This window comes from Hypomesus transpacificus, chromosome 7 (genome assembly GCF_021917145.1).
Source record: "Hypomesus transpacificus isolate Combined female chromosome 7, fHypTra1, whole genome shotgun sequence".
NCBI lineage: Eukaryota > Metazoa > Chordata > Actinopteri > Osmeriformes > Osmeridae > Hypomesus > Hypomesus transpacificus.
Genome location: NC_061066.1, coordinates 2,423,963 through 2,444,850, shown reverse-complemented (window position 1 = coordinate 2,444,850; position 20,888 = coordinate 2,423,963). Strand labels below are relative to the sequence as shown.

Below are 20,888 nucleotides of genomic sequence, written 5' to 3'. Positions count from 1 at the left end.
CGGAGTACTATTAAAGACGCACCGTGAATGGTACAATAACTTTATATGTTTCTTAATGGTTAACTTTATGTGTGACTCAATACTGTATTATTTTAAATTAATGGCCGCTCTAAATTTTGGAAATCTGGTGAGACAAAATAAAGAAGAGTCACTGAACATGTTTGTTGTGAAACAATTTTCGGAACCAAAGATTACGGAGTACATTGCACAAGTACGGATTTTCAACAGTGTAAGACTAGCTCTACCCAGTAAGGAACTAGTCTAAGCAGGCCCATGTGGTGCACTGAAAACCGGGCGACAGGACAGCACATCAGAAATATCCACCTTTAAAATATAACATTTTGCATCTTGATGTGTTTATAGCTTGCGTTTCCAAAATGCTATTAGAAGCATTAGAAGGGGATGTTACAGTCGTCTGTAATGCCATTACAGGTAAACGCCTGATTACCTAATATAATTCTGATTTTCACTCTATCCGTTAGCATTTAGCTGTATAGCTAGTGTAGCTTGCTCGCTTGTAGCTAACATTAGCAACTATAGTTGCTTAAAAGAAGTTGGTAGCAAGTGTTATGTAACGGTAGCGATCTATTCACATTTACACAGATATTGAAAGTTAATTCATTGGATATGGACGAACAAATACAAACGATACTTTGATAAGCTTTCAACAACTGTAGTACTTGGTAGCCCTACTGAATACACCTGATGTGCTGTACTGATTTCTTTTTGACAGTATCAGCTGCTCGCTACCTTTGTATGTAGCTATGTAGCATTTATTCATATTATTGTTACATTGTAGAGCCACCTGTTTCGTTAGGCACATTGTGATGTTCCTGTTGATGAAGTACTGTAAAATGGTAGATGTTAAGTAGATACATTTTGACTGTCTCTCTTTTTCAGCGTCTGTACGGATTGAGGTGGAGCCAGTTGGTCGTTGGTTTGAGGCCTTTGTCAAGAGGAGGAACAGAAATGTGTCAGCCTCCTTCCAGGAGCTGGAGGAAGAGGAGGAGCTGTCTGAGGAGTCAGAGGATGAAGAGCTTCAGCTGGAGGAGTATCCTTTGCTCCGAACGCTGGACCCCAAAGACTGGAAGGTAGCTAACAAGCAGGCTACTTCAGATGTTGCCTTTTGTCTTGGGGACTTTTCCATAATAAATGGGAGGGGTATATCTCAGTGGTAGAGCATTGGTTGCAGATCAAGAGGTCACAGGTCAAACATCCACCCCTCTGACCTCAAATGTTGCTTTTGATAAGTGTCAAAATGAATATGTTAAAATATACTGTTTATGTTTCGTCAGAATCAAGATCACTATGCTGTCCTCGGTCTGGCACATATGAGATACAAGGCGACCCAGAAACAAATCAAAGCTGCCCGTGAGTCTTTCACCATCACACACCATGGCCTTGTTACATTTTCAAACTCCCTAAACACAGCGCTAAAGCTGTGTTAAGTTAATTACTAGTTATTTATTGAGTTGTATCCACGCAGACAAAGCCATGGTCTTGAAGCACCACCCAGACAAAAGGAAAGCTGCTGGAGAACAGATCATAGAGGGAGACAACGACTACTTCACCTGTATAACTAAAGGTAAGAACATTAATCACTGCTGTCTTTATTTCTTCTCAATCGACTTTCTTTTTATAACACAAAGGTGTCCGCTTGTCTAATTCCAGCAATAGAGATGTTGTCCGACCCGGTGAAGAGAAGAGCGTATGACAGCGTGGATCCTACTTTTGACAACACCGTGCCCTCGAAGGGCGAAGCGAAAGAGAACTACTTTGAGGCGTTTGGTCCCGTCTTTGAGAGAAACGCCAGATGGACCTCCAAAAAGCACGTGCCCAAACTCGGGACCATGGATTCCACATTTGAAGAAGTAGATCATTTTTACTCTTTTTGGTAAGTATCAACTGATAGGTCACTGTTAACAGGAACACTTATCATAGATAATATGCACTGGGAAGGTAATTAAGACGAAATATTACACTTCTACTCAGTGATATATTTTGTTCTCAATCAAGGTACAACTTTGACTCATGGAGAGAATTTTCGTATTTGGATGAAGAGGAAAAGGAGAAGGCTGAATGGTGAGCTACATTCTGACACGCTTCGTGACTGCTAGTATTAGAATACCCCCAAGAAGCCATGTTTAGAGGTAGTGTCTGATTTCTTCTAATTTTGTTATCTAGCCGAGACGAGCGGAGATGGATTGAAAAGCAGAACCGGGCTTCCAGAGCGCAGAGGAAGAAGGAGGAGATGAACAGATTGAGAACACTAGTTGGTAAGTCCTCAATAAATAGCTTTTAATGGTAAGAAGCAATTGGGTCGGTGCATCCTTGAAATGTGTCCTTGCATCTCTGCAGACACCGCCTACAACTGTGACCCCAGAATAAAAAAGTTCAAAGAGGAGGAAAAGGCCAGGAAGGAGTCTGAGAAGAAGGCCAAGGCAGACGCCAAGAGAAAAGAGCAGGAGGAGAAGGATCGAGTGAGTCACTGATATCCTTGAATTAACATCTGGATTCACACCATCGCGCCTCCTCGAAAGCAGTGTCTGTACTAGATCTGCAATGTTTATGATCTAGATCTGCAATGTTCAAGATATGGAATATTTAGGACCTGGAGCGTTCTAGATCTGGGATTTTCAGGATCTGCAATGTTAATATTTGTGGTTCCGCAGGCTCGCCAGGCCGAACTGGAGGCCGCCCGGCTAGCCAAGGAGAAGGAGGAAGAGGAGGCCAAACAGGCCGCCTTGCAGGTCAAGAAGGAGAAGGACATCCAGAAGAAGGCCATAAAGAAAGAGAGGCAGAAACTCAGGACTACCTGCAAGGTGCTGACAGGCTGGTATTACACAGCAGTTTGAACAGATTGTTGCGTTTCTTTGTTCAATCAGTCTTATGAGTTCATTTTACTTCATAGAACTGGAATTACTTTGCCGAAAACGAGTCCGACGGTTTGAAAATGATGGGGGATGTGGAGAAGCTGTGTGACGGCCTGGAGCTACTGAGGTGAAACGAAAGATGGTGTAAAAGGATACTGTGTGTGAGAAATCCTGTTGGTTCACTGTTTATATGTGAATCTTCCTGTGTATGGCAGTTTGCAGTCCCTCAACGAGACCTTGGCCGCTGGTTCGAAGGAGGAGGGCAAGGCAGCTGTAGAGAAGCAGGTACTGTACGAAACGCACACCAGACACCAAAGATGTGACAACCTACCCTAAAATCCAAGATGTGGCTTGACTGTGGCCTGTGTATGCCAGCTGGACCACTAACGCTTGTCCTTCCACCTGTGTGTGTGTGCGGCTCCTCTCCAGGTCCAGTGGGTGAACGCCCAGCTGCAGAAGGAGAAGGAGGCAGAGGTCCAGGCCCGCCAGGCTGCACGCACGGCAGAGCAGGCCAGCGGGGGTGGAGGAGGCGGGGGCAAGGGCTGGAACGAGGAGGAGCTGCAGCTGCTTATCAAAGCGGTCAACCTGTTCCCAGCAGGAACCAACGCCAGGTACGCTGCTCTCACCAGGACAACGGGCAGTCAGGGTCAAAGCTGGGCTCCATGGCCCGAGTTTCTAGAACCCCAGGCCAGGCCCACTCCCTCTCTTGGTATCAAGGCCCAAACCGTTTTTTGGATTCTAATCTTATTTTGTCCTTCAGATGGGAAGTCATCGCCAATTACATGAACCTGCACTCCACCAGCGGCAACAAGAGGACAGCCAAAGATGTCATCAACAAAGCCAAGAATTTACAAAAGCTGGGTAACTATACCCATAGTTTCTGATCAGATTACTTTGACCAGTTCCCCAATTACTGTTATTACTAGAATTATACAATAATCAGCTGTCTTGTAATAATGTGACTGTCTTGTGCTTCAGACCCCGTCCAGAAAGATGAGATTAACAAGAAAGCCTTTGAGAAGTTCAAGAAGGAGCATTCAGCAGTTCCTCTGACAGTTGACAACGCAGTGCCATCTGAAAGATTTGACGGTAAGTCATTGGTTTAACTAAATCAACATTCATGTTAACTCTTCGGTCTGCTAGTGTGGGGGGGAAAGATCACCAACGTCCGAGTGGATGTGTGTGCGCTCCCTCAGGTAGTGGTGCGTCCTGGACCGGTGAGGAGCAGAAGCTGCTGGAGCAGGCCCTGAAGACCTTCCCCGTCAGCACCGCGGAGAGGTGGGAGAAGATCGCTGCCGCTGTCCCTGGACGCTCCAAGAAGGACTGTATGAAGAGATACAAGGTATGCTGGCCCCTGTCCCGTCGGTTTGTATGCCTAGCGCAACACTGATTAATTATTTATATATCCTGAACTCTCCTTTATCCCCTGTCCCAGGAATTGGTGGAAATGGTCAAGGCTAAAAAGGCTGCTCAAGAACAAGTCGGTGGAAAAAGCAAAAAATGACAGACCTGAAGCAAAACGACAGCAACAAACAACTAGCACCCATCTTCTTTTAAAGTTATTGTGTTGGTCTTTATTTTATAATAAAATTCAAGAAGGAAAAAAAAACCTACAGAAGACTTATATACTTTGTAAAGTTCAGTTCAGTTATTGTACTGTACAGTCGGCTGCTTGCTACTAGCTTTTGTAATTCTCTTCAGAGAGGTCAGGTTTTCATCCAGTACATCCCACTGCGGATGCGGTTGTAGTCTGGGAGCTGTTCAATCGGCCCTGGAACAGATGTTTTAAATACACACACAAAATGAATAAAAATTGAAAATGGACTTGAGTAGCAGACACAATTAGGGTCTTGAACAATACTGAATGTACTGATATTTCTTCAATTGTTAAAATGGACATGTGTAATGGGCATTTGATAAGTATTGAGCCAGTCAAGTGGATTAATGCAAAGATCTCTATGGCTATCACGAAAGAGATTGAAGTACATACCAACTGCTGCAATGGCCGGTGGTTTATCATAGATATATTTTGTACACACGTCCTTGATGGTCTTTGCATCTATGGCCTGTTGAGGTGGACACAAGGAAATTCATATTTCAAATAAAAGACACTGCAATAATTTCCAAAAACGTTCAACAGCTGTGTGTTGTGGTTTGCACCTAGCCTGGTTTAGCTGCATTATACAAAAGAGAGCCTTTGTTTCCTCACATCGATTCGGGCCTCCAGTTCGTGTAGTGGGATCCTACGGCTGTAACACAGCATCTGTCTCCCTATGTCCTCACAGATAGGCGTGGAACCTACAGGAAGGACACACACATTTAATTTGATTCATTTAGCAAATACTTTTATCTAAAGCAATGCACTAGAAATAGGATCAAGGTCCATAAGGGCATAGTTCTACAGTTTTTTAGTGGTCAAAGTAACCACATCTCGGCTACTAGTCATGGTTAATCCTATGCAAGGAACACCTGTGTGCAACACTCACTGGTTCACCAAATGAATATTCTTTTCCCATACTGATTGAGAAGTGTATTGGAAATGCAGACAACCAAATGGCAGGACCTACCATCAAGATGCAACAGCATGTTTGTTTTCAGGAGGTTCTTTGCCCTTGCTACTTCGTTTTCAGTAACACTAGTACACAAGGCCATCCTGAGGACAAGGTTTTGGTCAGTGAAATCAACACCACCAATGTCTGTCCCCACTCCCGATGAAATGAGAAATATGAACCTTACAAGTACAGTAATTCTGAAATGGGTCGGATATCGGTCATGTTGGGCTTCCATGTTTCAATTTCCTAGTCCCTCACCATTCCAGCTGGGTGAGGTGCATCATCTCGTTGATCGTTCCAGGCTCACACACCATGTAGAGGCCCCACAGGCCCGTGTCTGTGTAGCACGTGTTGAAGGACTGGAAGCTATGGCACAGGTTGCCCTGGCATGCCATCTGTGCCATCTTACTGGACAGATTCTGGCAAGACAAGGAAATGGCAGCAGGGTTGGTAAGTGGGATCAGCCAGAAAGCTGACGGTCGGATTCTGTGTGTGTGGTAAACTGGTGTTTTGACATATAACCTTGGAGGTTTTATTACAGTATTTTTATTTATTTAAAGGAACAGCACATAGGAAGTATTACGCTGTTTATCCACTCACCACACCCCCCCCAAAAGAGCGGTCCCAGTTTCCGATCAGTGTGTTGGCAACCATGAGAGGAATGGTGTCAGGGTGAGACCAGCCAACAGCCTCGATTGCTATGGCAATGTGTGCCAGGGGCATCTTGTCGTCCCGAACACGGATCTAGAAGAAAGAAACCATCAAAGATGCTTATTATGAATGTATGTGGTGTACTGCATGTTGGTGGTGTTGTTGTTTTTCCTTTACCTCACTTCCCGTGAAGTTGCATGCAGGAAGTGTGGGGGCTTCTCCCTTGTATCTGGCAGGAAGCTTCCCAAAGTGGTACTTTGCCAAGTCAATCAGCTCATTATGACAAACCCCTGACATAAGAAATGAGACTCAAAAAATGATCTACTCCATAAATAATGTTAATTCAGCAGACACTTTCATCCAAAGCCATGCACAGTGTGGGATTTGAACCTGCAACCTCTTGATCTGCAGCCAAGCCATACACTCCACCAGTCAAACACTCCACCATGGAGTTATACCCAATAACCCAAATGTCTGTATCTCTGAACTATATCACGAGGAGAGTATCTTACCTCCAGCAGCAGCTAAGACTATTCTGGGGCCTTTGTAGTGGGTTGTGATGTATTCCACCAGGTCTCCTCTGTTAATAGTTCTACAATGAAACATACATACAGGAAACATTAAGTTACACTTAAGTAGTGGGTACAAGTGGGTTACACTCTACAGAGGGTGTATTCACTACATTTCCCAGGGAACACTTCACATACACATGCTACAAGAGATGATCTCGACTACAGTTCAGAGCGGCCAACTTACTTGATGTTTTCAGTGGGCCCCAGGATTGTCCTACCCAGAGCTGTGGTTTGATATGCTGTGGCATGGAGGTAGTCGAAAACCACTTCCTGTAGATTGGTCTCCACTTCCTGCATCTCCCTGAGGATAACCCCTCGCTCGCGCTCTATCTCCGACTCACCCAGCATACTGTTCTGGATGATGTCAGCCAGGATCTCCACAGCTGTAGACAGGAAAGCAGAGGGGGACGTTAAATACTGTAACACCACTCACATGATGATGATAAGTATGCAGCACGTGTGGCTTCTGTGAAGCCCTTTCTGTGTTTGTAAAAAGGGATACACAAGTTTGATATGATTTGAGCCAAGGGTTTCTCAATGAAAGGGAATTAGTCATAAAACATGACAGTGAAGTGGTGTTGTCCTACCTCTGGGAAGGTCCTTAGAGAAGGCTTTGGCATAATACACAGTCTGCTCTCTGGAGGTGTAGGCATTCAGATGAGCTCCCATGTTCTCAATCTCCAGCTCTAAGTCCAGCTGAGAGCGCTTCCTTGTACCCTTTCAACAACACAGACACACACAGATCATTTAACAAACAATGTCTAATAGGATTATATGAACACACTATAAATGTTCATTTAGAACATCATTTCTCACCTTAAAAGCCATGTGTTCCAAGAAGTGTGCCGTGCCATTGTTCCTTTCATTCTCATAACGGCTTCCAGCATCTATCCAAAGACCAACCTGACATGGAGATCACAGTTTATTCATCATCAGAACCCTAACCTATCCCTCCTAATCAAATCAAACACTTTTTATTCAAAAATGAGAAAGGGATTCACAAATTGAGGATTCATTTACATTTAGTCATTTAGCAGACGCTCTTATCCAGAGCGACTTACAGTAAGTACAGGGACATTCCCCCCGAGGCAAGTAGGGTGAAGTGCCTTGCCCAAGGGCACAACGTCATTTGCCAAAAGAAAGGATATAAAATGTGGTGTAAATGAATGGACAAAACTAATGTGACTCAAGTGTGAAGGATATGAATATAGCTACATACAGTGCAGGTAGATAGACCAGAGTCCTCAGATGCAACACGAAGACCATTTTCTAACGTGGTAACCTTGGTTTCTGGAACATTTAGCACCACTTGCTGTGCAGCCTGTGTTGACAGGAGTCTGTACGGTCCTGTTACGGGCTGCAATGGAAAACAAGAAATCGAGGCATGCTCATGTTATCATTACATTAGCTGGTTGCAAATGTACAAGTCATGATGACCAAGTATTCCTTAAGGTGGAATGTTGTGTAATCTCATAAAACTAGCTATCTAAACATTGAATTGCCGTACAGCCTACTACAACTGTAACCCTATTATAAACACTGAATAGGCTATACTGCCTTAGCCATGCGTTTGCAGCTATAAATATTTAACAACATCCTTCAGAACGCAGGTCGGCCATGCAGGATCGCTATGATCGTATTCTACCCTGCGAGAACATGTATTTAAGTCGAGGTTTACTATTTATCGAAAATAATCTTCTGACAACGGAGTCTTACCTTGGTGAAAGCACCAATCTTGAATACATTCCTATTTACAAGGTACCTTCTAGCGGAGGCAAAGCGCTGTAAGGACGTCGCCATACTGTTTGTGTCATATGGTTATGGCTACTGCGCATGTGCCACTTGTTGAACTGACGGAAAAAGAGCCCAACACTATTCTGGGGGAAAAAACGAATCTGTCAATGAACAAAACATAAAGCAACATAAAAGACTATGGGAAATATCAACCTGATGTATCTGACTTGAAAAAATCCCTAGCTTTATGCTTATGATATTATTCTTGTCTGAGTGTGGCTTGTTCACAACAAGACCAGAAGATGGCAGCAGAGAGCATTCAATTGTCGCACGTCTAGGTTTGACCAGTTTCATTGGTAGAAAAACCGTTTTTTTCCAGAACAATTGTAATATTTCTACCTTTTGCATCATTAGTGATTGCAAATATATAGTAATATACTAGGGTGGGGAAATATAAATATCTGTAAAGATGTTTTTTTTTTATTTAACTTGTGACCTTTAGGCTGGACAGTCTGCTGGAGGATAAATATTACAAGAAAACAGCCCATTTGATCTTCTTGATTCCTAATGTTTATTCTTTCACAGAGGTGTCTGTTGTGTTTTACAATAAACAGTGAAATGAAGGCACATTTTAATGGGGGAAAAACCCCATTCCAAGTGTATCTAAAATGAGTATTTTACTGAAGCAAAACTAAGGCAAAAATGTCTTCGTAAACTAACATCCGCCACAAAAAGAAGTCTACTGTCGCCGTTGCCTACTTGTTTGCTTCAGGCCGGAATAAAGGGTTATTTTGTAACTGTGTGGATTTGTCGACTGTATCCATTTTCTCAGAAATGATCATTATCTCAGTACATGGCTTCCACATGAAAGCCCTGCAGCCCGTCAGCCAACACGTTTGATATTCCCAACACTAATGGCTGTTTTCGTTTCTCTGTTCCCCCTCTGATAAGTTGTCTCTGCTTCCATAAGTGTTGGCATCACCAATTACAGAGGCCAATGTATGTTAAATAGGTTAAATAAATGTGACCACTCAGTTTACAATCTGCTTTTTTGGATGTAGCCTACAAAGGCAAACTAGTGGATTCAGGGAACTTTTATAATTTGTTTACAATAGGGGTATCAGCTGGTTGTATACAAAAATGTCTCTTTTAAATCTTAGATAATTGTTGACATATGTTGGCAAAGAGTATGTTGAAATGCACAGGGTGTGAACCACGCACTGTCTCATCTCATAGGCTATTGTCACATACACGCTCTCTGGTCTTAGTACCTCTGTTTCTGTCACTTGGCAACGACTTGTTGCTTAGATACCACATGCTGTTTCTGATGTTCATGCTATGAAATGGGGACTGGTTAAAACTACTAGTATTTTTAAACTAGGGGAGGTATTGAGTGTTTTGTTATGTGTAAGAAAGTTGTCAAACTCTTTATCTTTTACAGAGTCTACAAAAAAACAAACAAGCTTTCTAAACTGGTTTCCTTTACTGTTTGTCAGGAAAATGTTAACTCTATTGTCTGCAACTGTTCAGCCCTGAAACTATCTGCAAGCGACGCTAGTATGTTAGTATGTCATTAAGTTAATGGTAAAGTTCTACAAGTGGTATACGTGGCAGTCAAACTGACACATTCCACAGCAGCATCATCTTCAACATTATAGTACCATCCTGGAGGTACTAAAAATATTTAAGGTACAGACAGTTGCCCTATAGTTTAATTAAAGACCCAGCTTACTAATGGGCAAACGCTTAGCTTGACATTCAGTTCGTCAGAAACTTTTAATTGTTATACTTTTGCTTTTACAGCTATCTACACCTATTTAATTTAGGGCACAGCCAAACTACATCTATTTAACTTAGGGTGCAACCAATCTTCACCCATATAACGTGAGGTGCAGCCAATCTAAATGCCTGAATAAACGCGCCCCTAGGAGTAGAGCAAAATTATGATTGACAAACATGTCCCATAATTTTGCTGTACTCTTAGGGGTACATTTATTCAGGCATGTATATATATATATGTTTTCAAACTACTGGTGCAACAGAAAGATGTAGTCACAGTGTTTGAACTCTGCTCAGAAGTTGCTGCCTAGTGGTTGCTCGGTCATTGAAGAACGTAAGAGTCAGTAAGCTGGGGAAGGAGAGAAATGAAAGAGAGCTCTGGATCTGTGATAAATTTAGACGAGACTAAAGAGGATAGAACAATACGTTCCCTGTAAATGGAGGGAGAAAGAGGAGAGTGACAGATGGAAAGAGAGAGTGTGTGTTTAGACACAAGGTCACTTTCTGAAAGTATTGGCTGATATCCGAAATGGTCAAATGAAACTAAATTGAAATAAGTAAAGGCCCTATTCTTAGTTTTCTATTCCACAACAGAATTAAGTATCTTTATCAAAGTCAATCTGTTATTTTGCTCTTTTGTCGTAAATTTATTTTTGAAAGTATTAACTTCCTTTGCAATTAGTCTCATAGAAAATGCCCATTGTGTAAAGATGTAGTGCTCTTTAATAATAATTGAATAAATTATTATATAATTATAATTATTATATATAAGATATGCCGTTTGCAGAATACGACATTTGAGGGAGATTATACATTTAAAAGATAACAATCCTTTTGACCTGAATCAAAGAAAGAAACATATTCAGAGACAGGTTTCCAACAGGACATGTCCTAAGGAAACAGGCTATGGACTGACTCAATGTGCCAAGAACCTTGCCTCTCCTGGAGCTTGGTTTTACACTTCAGTTCCTGATTAAGATCAAGATCAGCTATCTGGCAGAACTATTTTTTGTGAAGACACTACTGGGAAGGCAGTGGGGGAAATAGGCTGGCTCTGATGTTTTGTTCTCGAGCCAGCACAACGAGGCCTGTTTATGGGGAAATACCTTATTCATTCGATCACGTGATGGGCTTCTCCAGACTTCGTTTCCACGGTGATGAATGGGCCCCATGGATATTGAGTAAGCTGTGCTTAGTCTACAGTATTATTCTGGGAGTAGAAAGAAAATGCATAATATCATAGACAGACCGTTATTTTGGGCAGTTTGCAGGTATTGCAAAAACGTGCTACCAAGATACTATCGGGCGACGGTAGGTAGGCTACACACCACGAGATATAGTTTTTTTGGATCTCTAGGACTTGTGTGCCCCAAATTGCAGAGTAGCCTACATCTCCACTTTTGCAAACTACAGATGTGGAATAAACGATGACTGTTTAGTCAGAACAGTACACGTTGTTTAATAAGGGAACAACCAGCAACAGTCCACATGCAATGATTGAGCTGAACTGAAAGTCAGAGATAGCAGGGGATTCAATTTTCATTTATTTTATTTACTTTCGTCAATTATTTACACAAATAACCGACGTTCTTTTGTTCCATTATTTTAACAAAAAAATCTATGTGAAACAGCTGTCTCCTCTCCTTTTGATTGCGTTATCTAGACGAAATATGTCACTGTTTAATTCGAGTGGTTTGTGCGAGGGGTTGCTTATCCATGTGGGGGTGCATTTGGGGGCACAACACCGGTATTTTGGTTAATGAGAAGATACAATTGTCTTTTATACGACGTTTCTAGTTTGAGATCCAAAGTCACACATTCCAGAAGAGACTATCTCATTGAACCACCATAGACTAAGCTTGCAATGTCCAATGCTTCGCTCCTTGTTAATTTTAGGGAACTGCTGGTGCTGAAAGGACAGCTCCTTTCTGACGCGAGAGGGTTGGATTCTTTGCATCCTCCTCCACCGACGGGCTGTGTAAAATTGAACAAAGTGAATAAATACATATTTTCAAAGATATGTTTTGCGTCCACCTTTGAGTTTAAACTGTTGAGTCCAGTAGGAGAGGATGCCAACACATGCGCTTAGCCGCGTTGACCTGTTGAGGACGCGCACATTCAACGCCGAATGCACAAAGTTGTGCTTGGCTTTCTGTGATTATCCATGAATACAAACAAAGCACGTGTTCGAGGAATGCAACGAGTTAGCACTAGAAACCCAGCCTGAATTAAGACACGGAGAGCGAGGGAGGGTGTGTCCCTTGAGTAGACGTCGTTTCACGAGGAAGACGCTCATTCCAAGGATAGATCGAATCAAACCCAGGTCCGCGCGCCCCTCATACACCACGGTGGTGTGATGACTTTCCCAAAGAGGGCACAAGTCTGACGGTGACATGATCAATGAGCGAATGAGCTGTTCCGTGTGACTTCACCTGTCGGAGGGGCGCGAGGGGAGGAGAGAACAGGATCCTCGAGGCACACAAGCAGCTTGTATCTGGTGCTATACTTGTGGAGAGCATTCACATAAGGAACAACTAGTGGGGAACTGACAGGCGGAAAGACTAATGCTCCCCTTTTACGCTCATATAAAACTAAGCGTGATGGAAGCACCTGGTGGCTGAATGTGGATGCGCCCGGGTTAATCTAACGAGTTCTGGAGATTTCTTAACGAACTGGGTGTGCACTGTGCTCGTTGTTACTCTGGTCTACACTCGATACTTTCTTTATCAAGTCATGTCTTATACAGAGCGATGGGCAAGTTTGACGACAACGAGAGGATAATCCTCAACGTTGGGGGAACCAGGCACGAAACGTACAAGACAACCCTAAAGACCCTACCGGGGACACGGCTGGCCCTTCTCGCCTCCGATTCTGACATCGAGTCCGTTTTGGATCAGCTGCAACAAGTCCCCGGCTTCATCGAGTACAACGCGAGGACCAACGAATACTTTTTCGACCGCCACCCTGGGGTTTTCGCCTATGTGCTCAACTACTATCGAACCGGGAAACTTCACTGCCCAGCAGATGTCTGTGGTCCGTTGTTCGAGGAAGAGTTGTCATTCTGGGGCATCGATGAGACGGACGTGGAGCCTTGCTGCTGGATGTCATATCGGCAGCACAGGGACGCAGAGGAGGCGCTCGACGTGTTTGAGTTAAATGTTGATACTGGAGATGACGATGAAGAGATAGGGAAAAGACTCGGAATTGAGGACGTGGTCGCGGACGGTAATATCAGCCGCTGGAAAAAGTGGCAACCGGTGATTTGGAATCTATTCGAGGATCCCTATTCTTCCAGAGCGGCAAGGGTAAGGGCGCTCGGCCGCGCATGTGGAAAACTAATTACAATGGTCTCACCAAAGTTCCCCTATCTTTTGTTTTCAAATAAAGCACAATGACATAACCCACTGATTCATGCTTGACAAATACAACAATACATGTGTTTTATTGTCCGCACGATCAAAAGGCTACGTCTAAAATTAGGCCTACGTTTAAAAACTTAAAAACAACCAAACCTTTTCAAATCAACAATTGTCCCTAATCTTTATAGTTAACAATGACGTGCTCCATTCCCAAATACGCGATACATGAGGACACTGGGGCTTAGATAACCTACACTATTATCATAATAATAAAAAAAAATGTTTGTGTTACAAATGGTCAAATGTGACATTTGCGATTATAGCCTATACACTACAAAGAGGGGAACCTGGAAGAATCCCTTGACAAAACACGTAGCCTATGTCATTCCAACTGCAACTACAACATTGCCCTTCATATGTTCTTGATTCGTATTCTGGTCTTATTACGCACACATTAGCTGCTTATCTATAGATGAGATCGAACATATTGTAGTCTAAGCATTTCCCCAATTACGCACGCAAACGTCACACTGTTGCTGGGATGAACTGATAAAATGACCTTGAATTCATGAGGAAATCTTCGCCCATTATAGATAAGTGAAAAATAGGCTACACTTAATAAGACCAATTTGAAGCTGTCTGGCATTTTAAGTTGTTTTCCCAACGCATAGCTTTACTTGGTGAATGTTCCTTCACCTTAGCATGCTTCAATGAATTCTTATTAACACCTGTCACAAACAATGAGAATTATTGTTAGTTGTCCCTTTTAGAATTTCTGTACCTATAAAAGACAGGAGAGATCATCTTCAGGCCTGCAAGATTATTGCCGTGAATGGATGTGTGACAAGCTGAGGGGAGAGGTCACGTCACACTGGCTGCTTACAAACACTAACATATTCGGAGACATCTTACTGTCCCAATCTCCTTCCCTCTGAAGAGTGGTGTTCACGAGCAGATCATCTCCCAATGTAGCAGTTCCAGGAATAGCATTGTCTGATGTGTGTGTGTGTGATTGTGTGTGTACATGTGTATGTGTGATGTCAGAGTTGTTTTTAACACTGACAAGTCTTCCAAAAACGGAAGAAAATCTGCAGACAGAGGTTGTGATTGTTCTGTCTGCCACTATGACCTACATAGATGCATATGGTATTTATATACATGTTTTCTCTCTCTACCTGTCTGTTTTCCTACACACAGTGCCAGTTTGAAGTCGTAGATAATTGGCTTTATCTCTCTCTCAGTGAGGTACGCTCCAGATGAAACAGCAAAAATAGTCAGCTCTGGACTGTTGATCTAATCAATAGTTAATTGTTTCTCCAGACGTCTAATCCCAGCCCCCGTCTGCTATTTACATTTTTAACAAACGGAGGCAGAGGAGTAAGGGGGTGAAGGGGCGGGGGGGCTGTGCTTTGACCTTGGTCCATCTCGCCTTTCTTTTACTCAAGTCAGTATGCAGACAAGCTTTCCTGCATATTTCCTTTCTCTGTGTGTGCGTGCGCGTGGATGTGTTTGTGTGTGAGAGAGGGTTGTTTAGGGAAATACATGTGTACAATATGCTTTTGTGTGCATGTGCTATGTGAGTGTAAAGAGAGGACGTGAGACGCACACACACACAGACAGACTTTGCACCCTGTGCTCGGCATGCAAGGAGACCTGCAGAGAAGGAATTAAAACAAGCCCTTATGTGGGGTGTGAGATGACAGCCACTTCTGTAATAGTGTTCAAAGAAGTTGTACCATGGGCCTCCCACCTTCTCTCTTCCCCCCCTCCTCCTCCTCCTCCTGCTCCTCTGATGATGGTGATGGCGGGCACAGCAAACCCACTGTTCACCTGCACAGCGTCGAGGGGGGAGGGGGGTAAGGCTGCTTGACTTTGATCCATAAGCCTCTCTGCTCTTCTGCCTAGGCTGCTAGTCTTTACTCACCCCCAAGCATTAAGGCTGAGATCTCTCACCTCCCAGTGTGTATGTGTTTGTTAATGTGTGTGTGTGTGCGTGCTGTAAAGGAAGAATTCGAGTGGCACTGTGTCGATCTGAATAGTCAAGGGATATGGTTTTAATACAATTTATTAGACTATACAATTACATATGATTTAAACAAAGTACTTTGTGATCCGTCTTGGCGAAGGGTGTGATAGCCACAAATCGTTCGCAAGAGTGATGATCAGCCAGCACTCATGCACTGCCTTATATAAACTTAAGATCAAATGGCATTCTATATGGTCAATCAATCAATGAAACAAACTCTGTGATTGGCCAACTCAACTTGGTGACAGTTTGAAACAATACATCTCCCTAGCGATTGTTTCACTGTTCTTTGATGTCACAGCTCTCCCCAGAGCAGTAGATAATAAAGCCACAGGGGTTGACCAGTCAAATGGTCAACTGTCCTTTGTGTGACCATCTTCAAACAATACTTTTAATTAACACAAACAATGAAACAGGACACAGTCCTTCTAGCCAAAGTTCAGAGCAACTGTCTCATTGACCCCTTACAGTAACCAGAGGACAGAAGGCCATATAAAATGCTTCACCCATCCCCCAGGGCAAGCTGCCCACAGAGCCATCAGCACCTCACATTCCTTTGAACTCAACTTAATTACCTTCCCTTCCTGTCTCTTACCAATGAACATAGAAGATTATAGATTTCATACACATACATCTATGCATATGACCAACATTTCCATTACATTTCCATTCTTTTTTTTTTTAAACAACACCATAATTCAAACAGTGCATTGAGAAAAATAAAAATCAACATCAAAAGAAGTATGCAATGCAACTCAGTAAAAAACATCCATACCGAATACAAACATACACAAAGCAAATGTATTCCCATCAATCTAAACATACCCTTATATTTAGAACATCAGAAGCAAACACATTAATATCTTCTTCTGTAAATCTGATTTCATACTATCATTCACATTGACCTCTTCTTCCATCTTCAGTTGGCTATAGGCAATCTTCTTTCAGGCAGTGTAGTCTAGTCAAACCAATTGCAAACGACGATCAAATTGCTCACAGCAACTTTCAAAGAACTGCACTATGCGCACAGACTCTGAGTTTTCCTTGGTACTACGCAGAACGCGCATCCTCTCCTTCCGTCTCCAGGCAAGGCGCACGCTCGCCATGGTTAGCGTGTATCCACGTTGCTCTCCCCTCGATCCTAACCGCCGGATTAGTCGTCAGGAGAATCTGGTATGGTACCAGGACTTGCGTTTCAGGTCCTTCACCACGATCCAGTCCCCTGGTATCAAATCATGCAGCGGTCCAGTCACCGGAAGAAGAATAACCTCCACCTGCCTGTGAATCTCACACAAAGTACACTACAAAGGGTTGCACAGTGATAAACAAGCACACTCACAAAGGTCAGTTAAAAAGTTAACTGACTTCTTGTCGTCCGACTTCATCTTCAAGATCCCATTTTCTCATTCAACTGAAGTAATTGACACAATGTTGACTCCTATCAACTCCAAAAATAACTTCCTTAACCAAGTGTGACCCATTATCATTATATATCCTCAAAGAAAAGAAAAATCTAATTGAAGAATAATCTAAATTACCAAAAGCTTGACCACTGAGCCCAAATCTGCCTGAAATGTCTAAAACTTCTTCCAACAACTTCTTCTATCAATCATCAACAATCATGAAACAGTATCACTTCTCCAAAATGTAACTCTAAAAAACTCCTTCTATCAATACTCAAATAGTTTCTCTAACCTTAAACGTGAAGCTTAACGTGTTAAATTCCCTTTTCCCATATTACTTGTTCCACATATGAGTCTAACAAAATGAATATGCATTCATTACAAATCCCCATGTCTGTTAAAATTAATATATCACACAAACTGTAGAGGCATGATCTTTCCATGTGTTAACTGAGCAAAATCTCAAGATAAATGTGTAATGCAGACCATACAACCTCCATTTCATTCTCATATCCTTCCTTTTTCCAAAATGCATTTTCTTGTGGATTAGTCCAAATCTCCATTCCACCATTCCTTTCTCCATCCGTCTGCTGCATTCTGTAATTCTTGTCAAATATACTCAAACAAAACACAATTCTCACTCTGGGTTAAATACAGTCAAACATTTTCAACTTAGCAGTATTTCATCAAACCCCCACAATCTTACCACAGAGCCAAACTTCTGACACTAAAGTCATAAAACCATAAAACCCCCATAGTCACTTTCTGTTTGGATCAGTCAGTCATCAGTCAGTCATAAATTACTAAACGTCATCTCTTTCTCTCTAAGAAGCCCGCGCTTCCCTTATTCTAGTTAGTTCATCATTGCTTGCAGGCAATCTACAAACCTTCTCCAGCTAGTTTCAGCACTAGCATTTCTCTGTGAAATAATCATCATTGTTAGAGTGAATCCCACATTTGCATACAGCAAGTTGTTCTACAGGTGAAAATAAGAAACTCCCTGTTACCATACCTTTCCCAAATTCATATGTAACACCAATGATGTATTTAACCATCAGCTAATGTGTTTAACTCTTTTCCCTTTTATGAATTGACAAGCTTACACTGAAGCAACCAACTTTTGAACCAATCTTTAGAGAATCAAACTATTTTAAAAAACAACCAAATTAAAAATAACCTCAACTTTTAATCTCTTATTATCTTTTCTTAAAAACACTTTAGGAACCGTTCAAATTACTACCTTTATATTTGAGATTCTCTTCTATTTTTCTGTATTTAAATTCACCAAATCAAATCTCTCTTTGTCCAAGACATTAGGAAAACCATCCACTACCCCAAATCAGAATTTAATCTGCATGATTCCAAAATGAAACATAAATCTTAGCCAAACGTATACCCCCTGTATATTTCTATATAGGTTAGATAGGTAGAGCTTCATAACTTGCCTTGGCTGCAGTCCAAAACAGGCTAATTAGCACAAACCATCAAAACCACAATTTATCAGACATAATGAGTCTTTCCAAATCATTTCAAACCCAAAAGTTATAATAACCCTCTTCATGCATCAATACCACAATAAAACATCCTCATCACAGCCTAACTGTTCATCCCAAACCTTGTGACAGGCTCTGATAAAACACCCAAATAAAACTTAAAACCACATTACAATCAAACTCAAATAAAAGTACATTGTAATAATTTTCTCTTTCTCATTTCAAAACCAAATTACATCCAATACTCTAAATTTGCGTCTTTGTCAATTTCTCAAATTTACATCTGCGCATGCGTCATACGCTTCCCATACTGGATCTCAAATTTCAAGCTGTAATTCCTTTACTAGCCTGTACCCGCCGCCATCGCTGTTGAATCTGTCTGTAAATTTGTTAGCTACAAATGTCGCTACCACAGTTGCAAATTCAACTTCCTGGACTCTCCTCGGTCTCAGGACAGCAAAATGCACTTTCTCCACGTTTTCGTTGTTAGCCATTAGCTAGCTAACAAAGTCACAGCTTTGATCTTTTCCTCTCAGATCCCAAAGCTATCCTAACAATTTGTAACAGACTTCGTTCAACAGGCTGGCCTAAAACGGAACTAAAATCATATCAACCTTTCTAATCACGTCTTCATAACCCTTTACATATTTCTTTAAACAACCATCACATCTGTGAACTTCCCACACAAATGAAAATAAAAAACATCAATTGCTTCCATGTCAATGGATATCTAGTACGCACATGTTACAATCAAATGTAGATATTACAGTAACCTCATTCACACAACACAAAACGGAAGCAACATTTCCAGATAAATTCAATACGTAGGCCTAAACAAAACAAAAAAAAATATTCCTTTAACAACATAAACTGAAATTTCCGTTTGAACACATAATAACTCTATAAACGTTTCAATAACCTTGGATTGTAATTCTTCAAATGAATATCGCTTTCGTTGCCAAAACTGGCCTTTACCAATTATCTGACCCAAGAACCGAAATTTAGCAGCGCCATAGCCTACTAATCCAATATCGAATCAAGCTCATAAGATAAACTCGGTCTGTACATGATTTCCAAATCAAAAGTATGCCAACTCACAATATTTTCTTAACTTTGACAAAGAAACAGAAACACACATGTGTTTCAAACCAATACATTTCTATTTTCAACGTCAAATTCTCTTTCAGATGAGTGTATTTTTTGTTTTCTCTTTTTTTTTTTATCACTCATGATGTTGTGGGCCACTGCACGCAGAATGAGCCGCTAGACTCAAGCGCATGCGCCTCTTTTCAAATGGAGAATTCAGCCAAAGAATTAGCATTAGCATTTTCAAAAACACAGATGTCTCCATCCTCAAAACAAATCAGACAGATGTAAAATCTAACATCAAATATCGGTTAACACACAGTTGTAAAACAATATAACAAGTCAATCGTCACTCCTCTACCAACGATGTCATAACCGATAAACATCCATAAGAATCTGAAGAGAATATAACAAAGTCTCTCCCAAGTGTTTCATCTGTGTACGTGTGTCAACATACATAGTAGCCTTCGTCACCAGTTCGGACCTCGACTTCCGGTCACGAATTTGCGAGTTTGCCCCCAATTTCCAGAAAACTTTCAACAGTGATGACACATCTCCGTACATTCACGTCCATAATGCTCAATACACCCAATCAAACCACACATTTTGTGCTCAACATAGATTGACCATTCCTATCCAATCGTGTTGGCCTAACTTTGTGTCTTCGACTTTCCTACATGTTTTCCAACCACATTTAAACATGTTCTGCATTCACTTTGATGAATCGTAACTCAGTGCTGTCCCTCGAGACAGAAGCATTGCCACCCAAGCCTATAACATTCTTAAACTCGTTCAGGGACTCAAACCCTTTTGTACCGGAGGGGACTTTAACTTCTCCTTCTTAGGGACTCAAACCCTTTTGTACCGGAGGGGACTTTAACTTCTCCTTCTTTTGAATAATAGGCAATAGTGCAATAGTGCAAGTCAAAGCACAAGCCGCAATCTTTGCGGGAATCCAAAGCAAATCTATAAACAAATTCCAGGATCCTGCTTTCTTGACTTATCTTAGACATCCGTCTGTCAGAAAACACTTCAGTCGTAAGACAAACGTCTGACCTCAGTTTCTTCTCGCTTAGCCAGCAAGACCTCATGCGCCTGCGCATCCACCCGCTAACCACTACGGGCTACAGATGAATACCCACCGCAAAGTTTGTCTGCGGAACAGCCATACAATTTGAATCGTGAATCTGTGTGGAAATAGATGAAAATTTCCCCACACTATCTGTTCTAATATCCATTTCTCTTTGACTCTACCTGCCTCCATCCAATTCTGAAAAGCCATCCAACCAAGCTACATCTATTATTTTCCAAATCGTGGAACAATTTCTCTCTGCACAAGCTTTTCATAATTTCACAACAA

At 41.8% G+C, this 20,888-nt stretch overlaps 3 protein-coding genes across 4 annotated transcripts in view; 2 read left to right on the top strand and 1 right to left on the bottom strand.

Moving 5' to 3' along the window:
- The first annotated feature begins 237 nt into the window (after positions 1-237).
- On the top strand, positions 238-4,648 carry dnajc2 (DnaJ (Hsp40) homolog, subfamily C, member 2). The gene is made up of 16 exons (XM_047023100.1): positions 238-432; positions 901-1,091; positions 1,296-1,371; positions 1,487-1,585; positions 1,672-1,894; positions 2,017-2,082; positions 2,185-2,276; positions 2,359-2,480; positions 2,673-2,822; positions 2,912-3,000; positions 3,089-3,158; positions 3,303-3,484; positions 3,634-3,734; positions 3,852-3,962; positions 4,070-4,215; positions 4,309-4,648. The coding sequence occupies exons 1-16, from the start codon at positions 378-380 to the stop codon at positions 4,375-4,377; spliced, it is 1,842 nt and encodes a 613-aa protein (XP_046879056.1). The 5' UTR covers positions 238-377; the 3' UTR covers positions 4,378-4,648.
- pmpcb (peptidase, mitochondrial processing subunit beta) lies at positions 4,425-8,480 on the bottom strand. Its single transcript, XM_047023101.1, has 13 exons — positions 8,365-8,480; positions 7,868-8,005; positions 7,465-7,551; positions 7,236-7,365; positions 6,833-7,031; positions 6,589-6,668; positions 6,254-6,366; positions 6,026-6,169; positions 5,684-5,844; positions 5,441-5,526; positions 5,083-5,171; positions 4,864-4,939; positions 4,425-4,644 (listed from the first exon to the last, which is right to left on the bottom strand). The coding sequence occupies exons 1-13, from the start codon at positions 8,446-8,448 to the stop codon at positions 4,580-4,582; spliced, it is 1,452 nt and encodes a 483-aa protein (XP_046879057.1). The 5' UTR covers positions 8,449-8,480; the 3' UTR covers positions 4,425-4,579.
- A 4,053-nt stretch (positions 8,481-12,533) lies between these two features.
- The window catches only part of kcnc2 (potassium voltage-gated channel, Shaw-related subfamily, member 2), a 46,599-nt gene continuing 38,244 nt past the window's right edge, over positions 12,534-20,888 (top strand). The window contains exon 1 of one of the 2 annotated variants that reach the window (XM_047023306.1): positions 12,534-13,466. In XM_047023306.1, coding sequence (XP_046879262.1) covers positions 12,912-13,466 — 555 coding nt within the window. In that variant the 5' untranslated portion in view covers positions 12,534-12,911. The remainder of the gene's footprint in view (positions 13,467-20,888) is intronic. The other variant, XM_047023305.1, reaches the window with a different exon arrangement.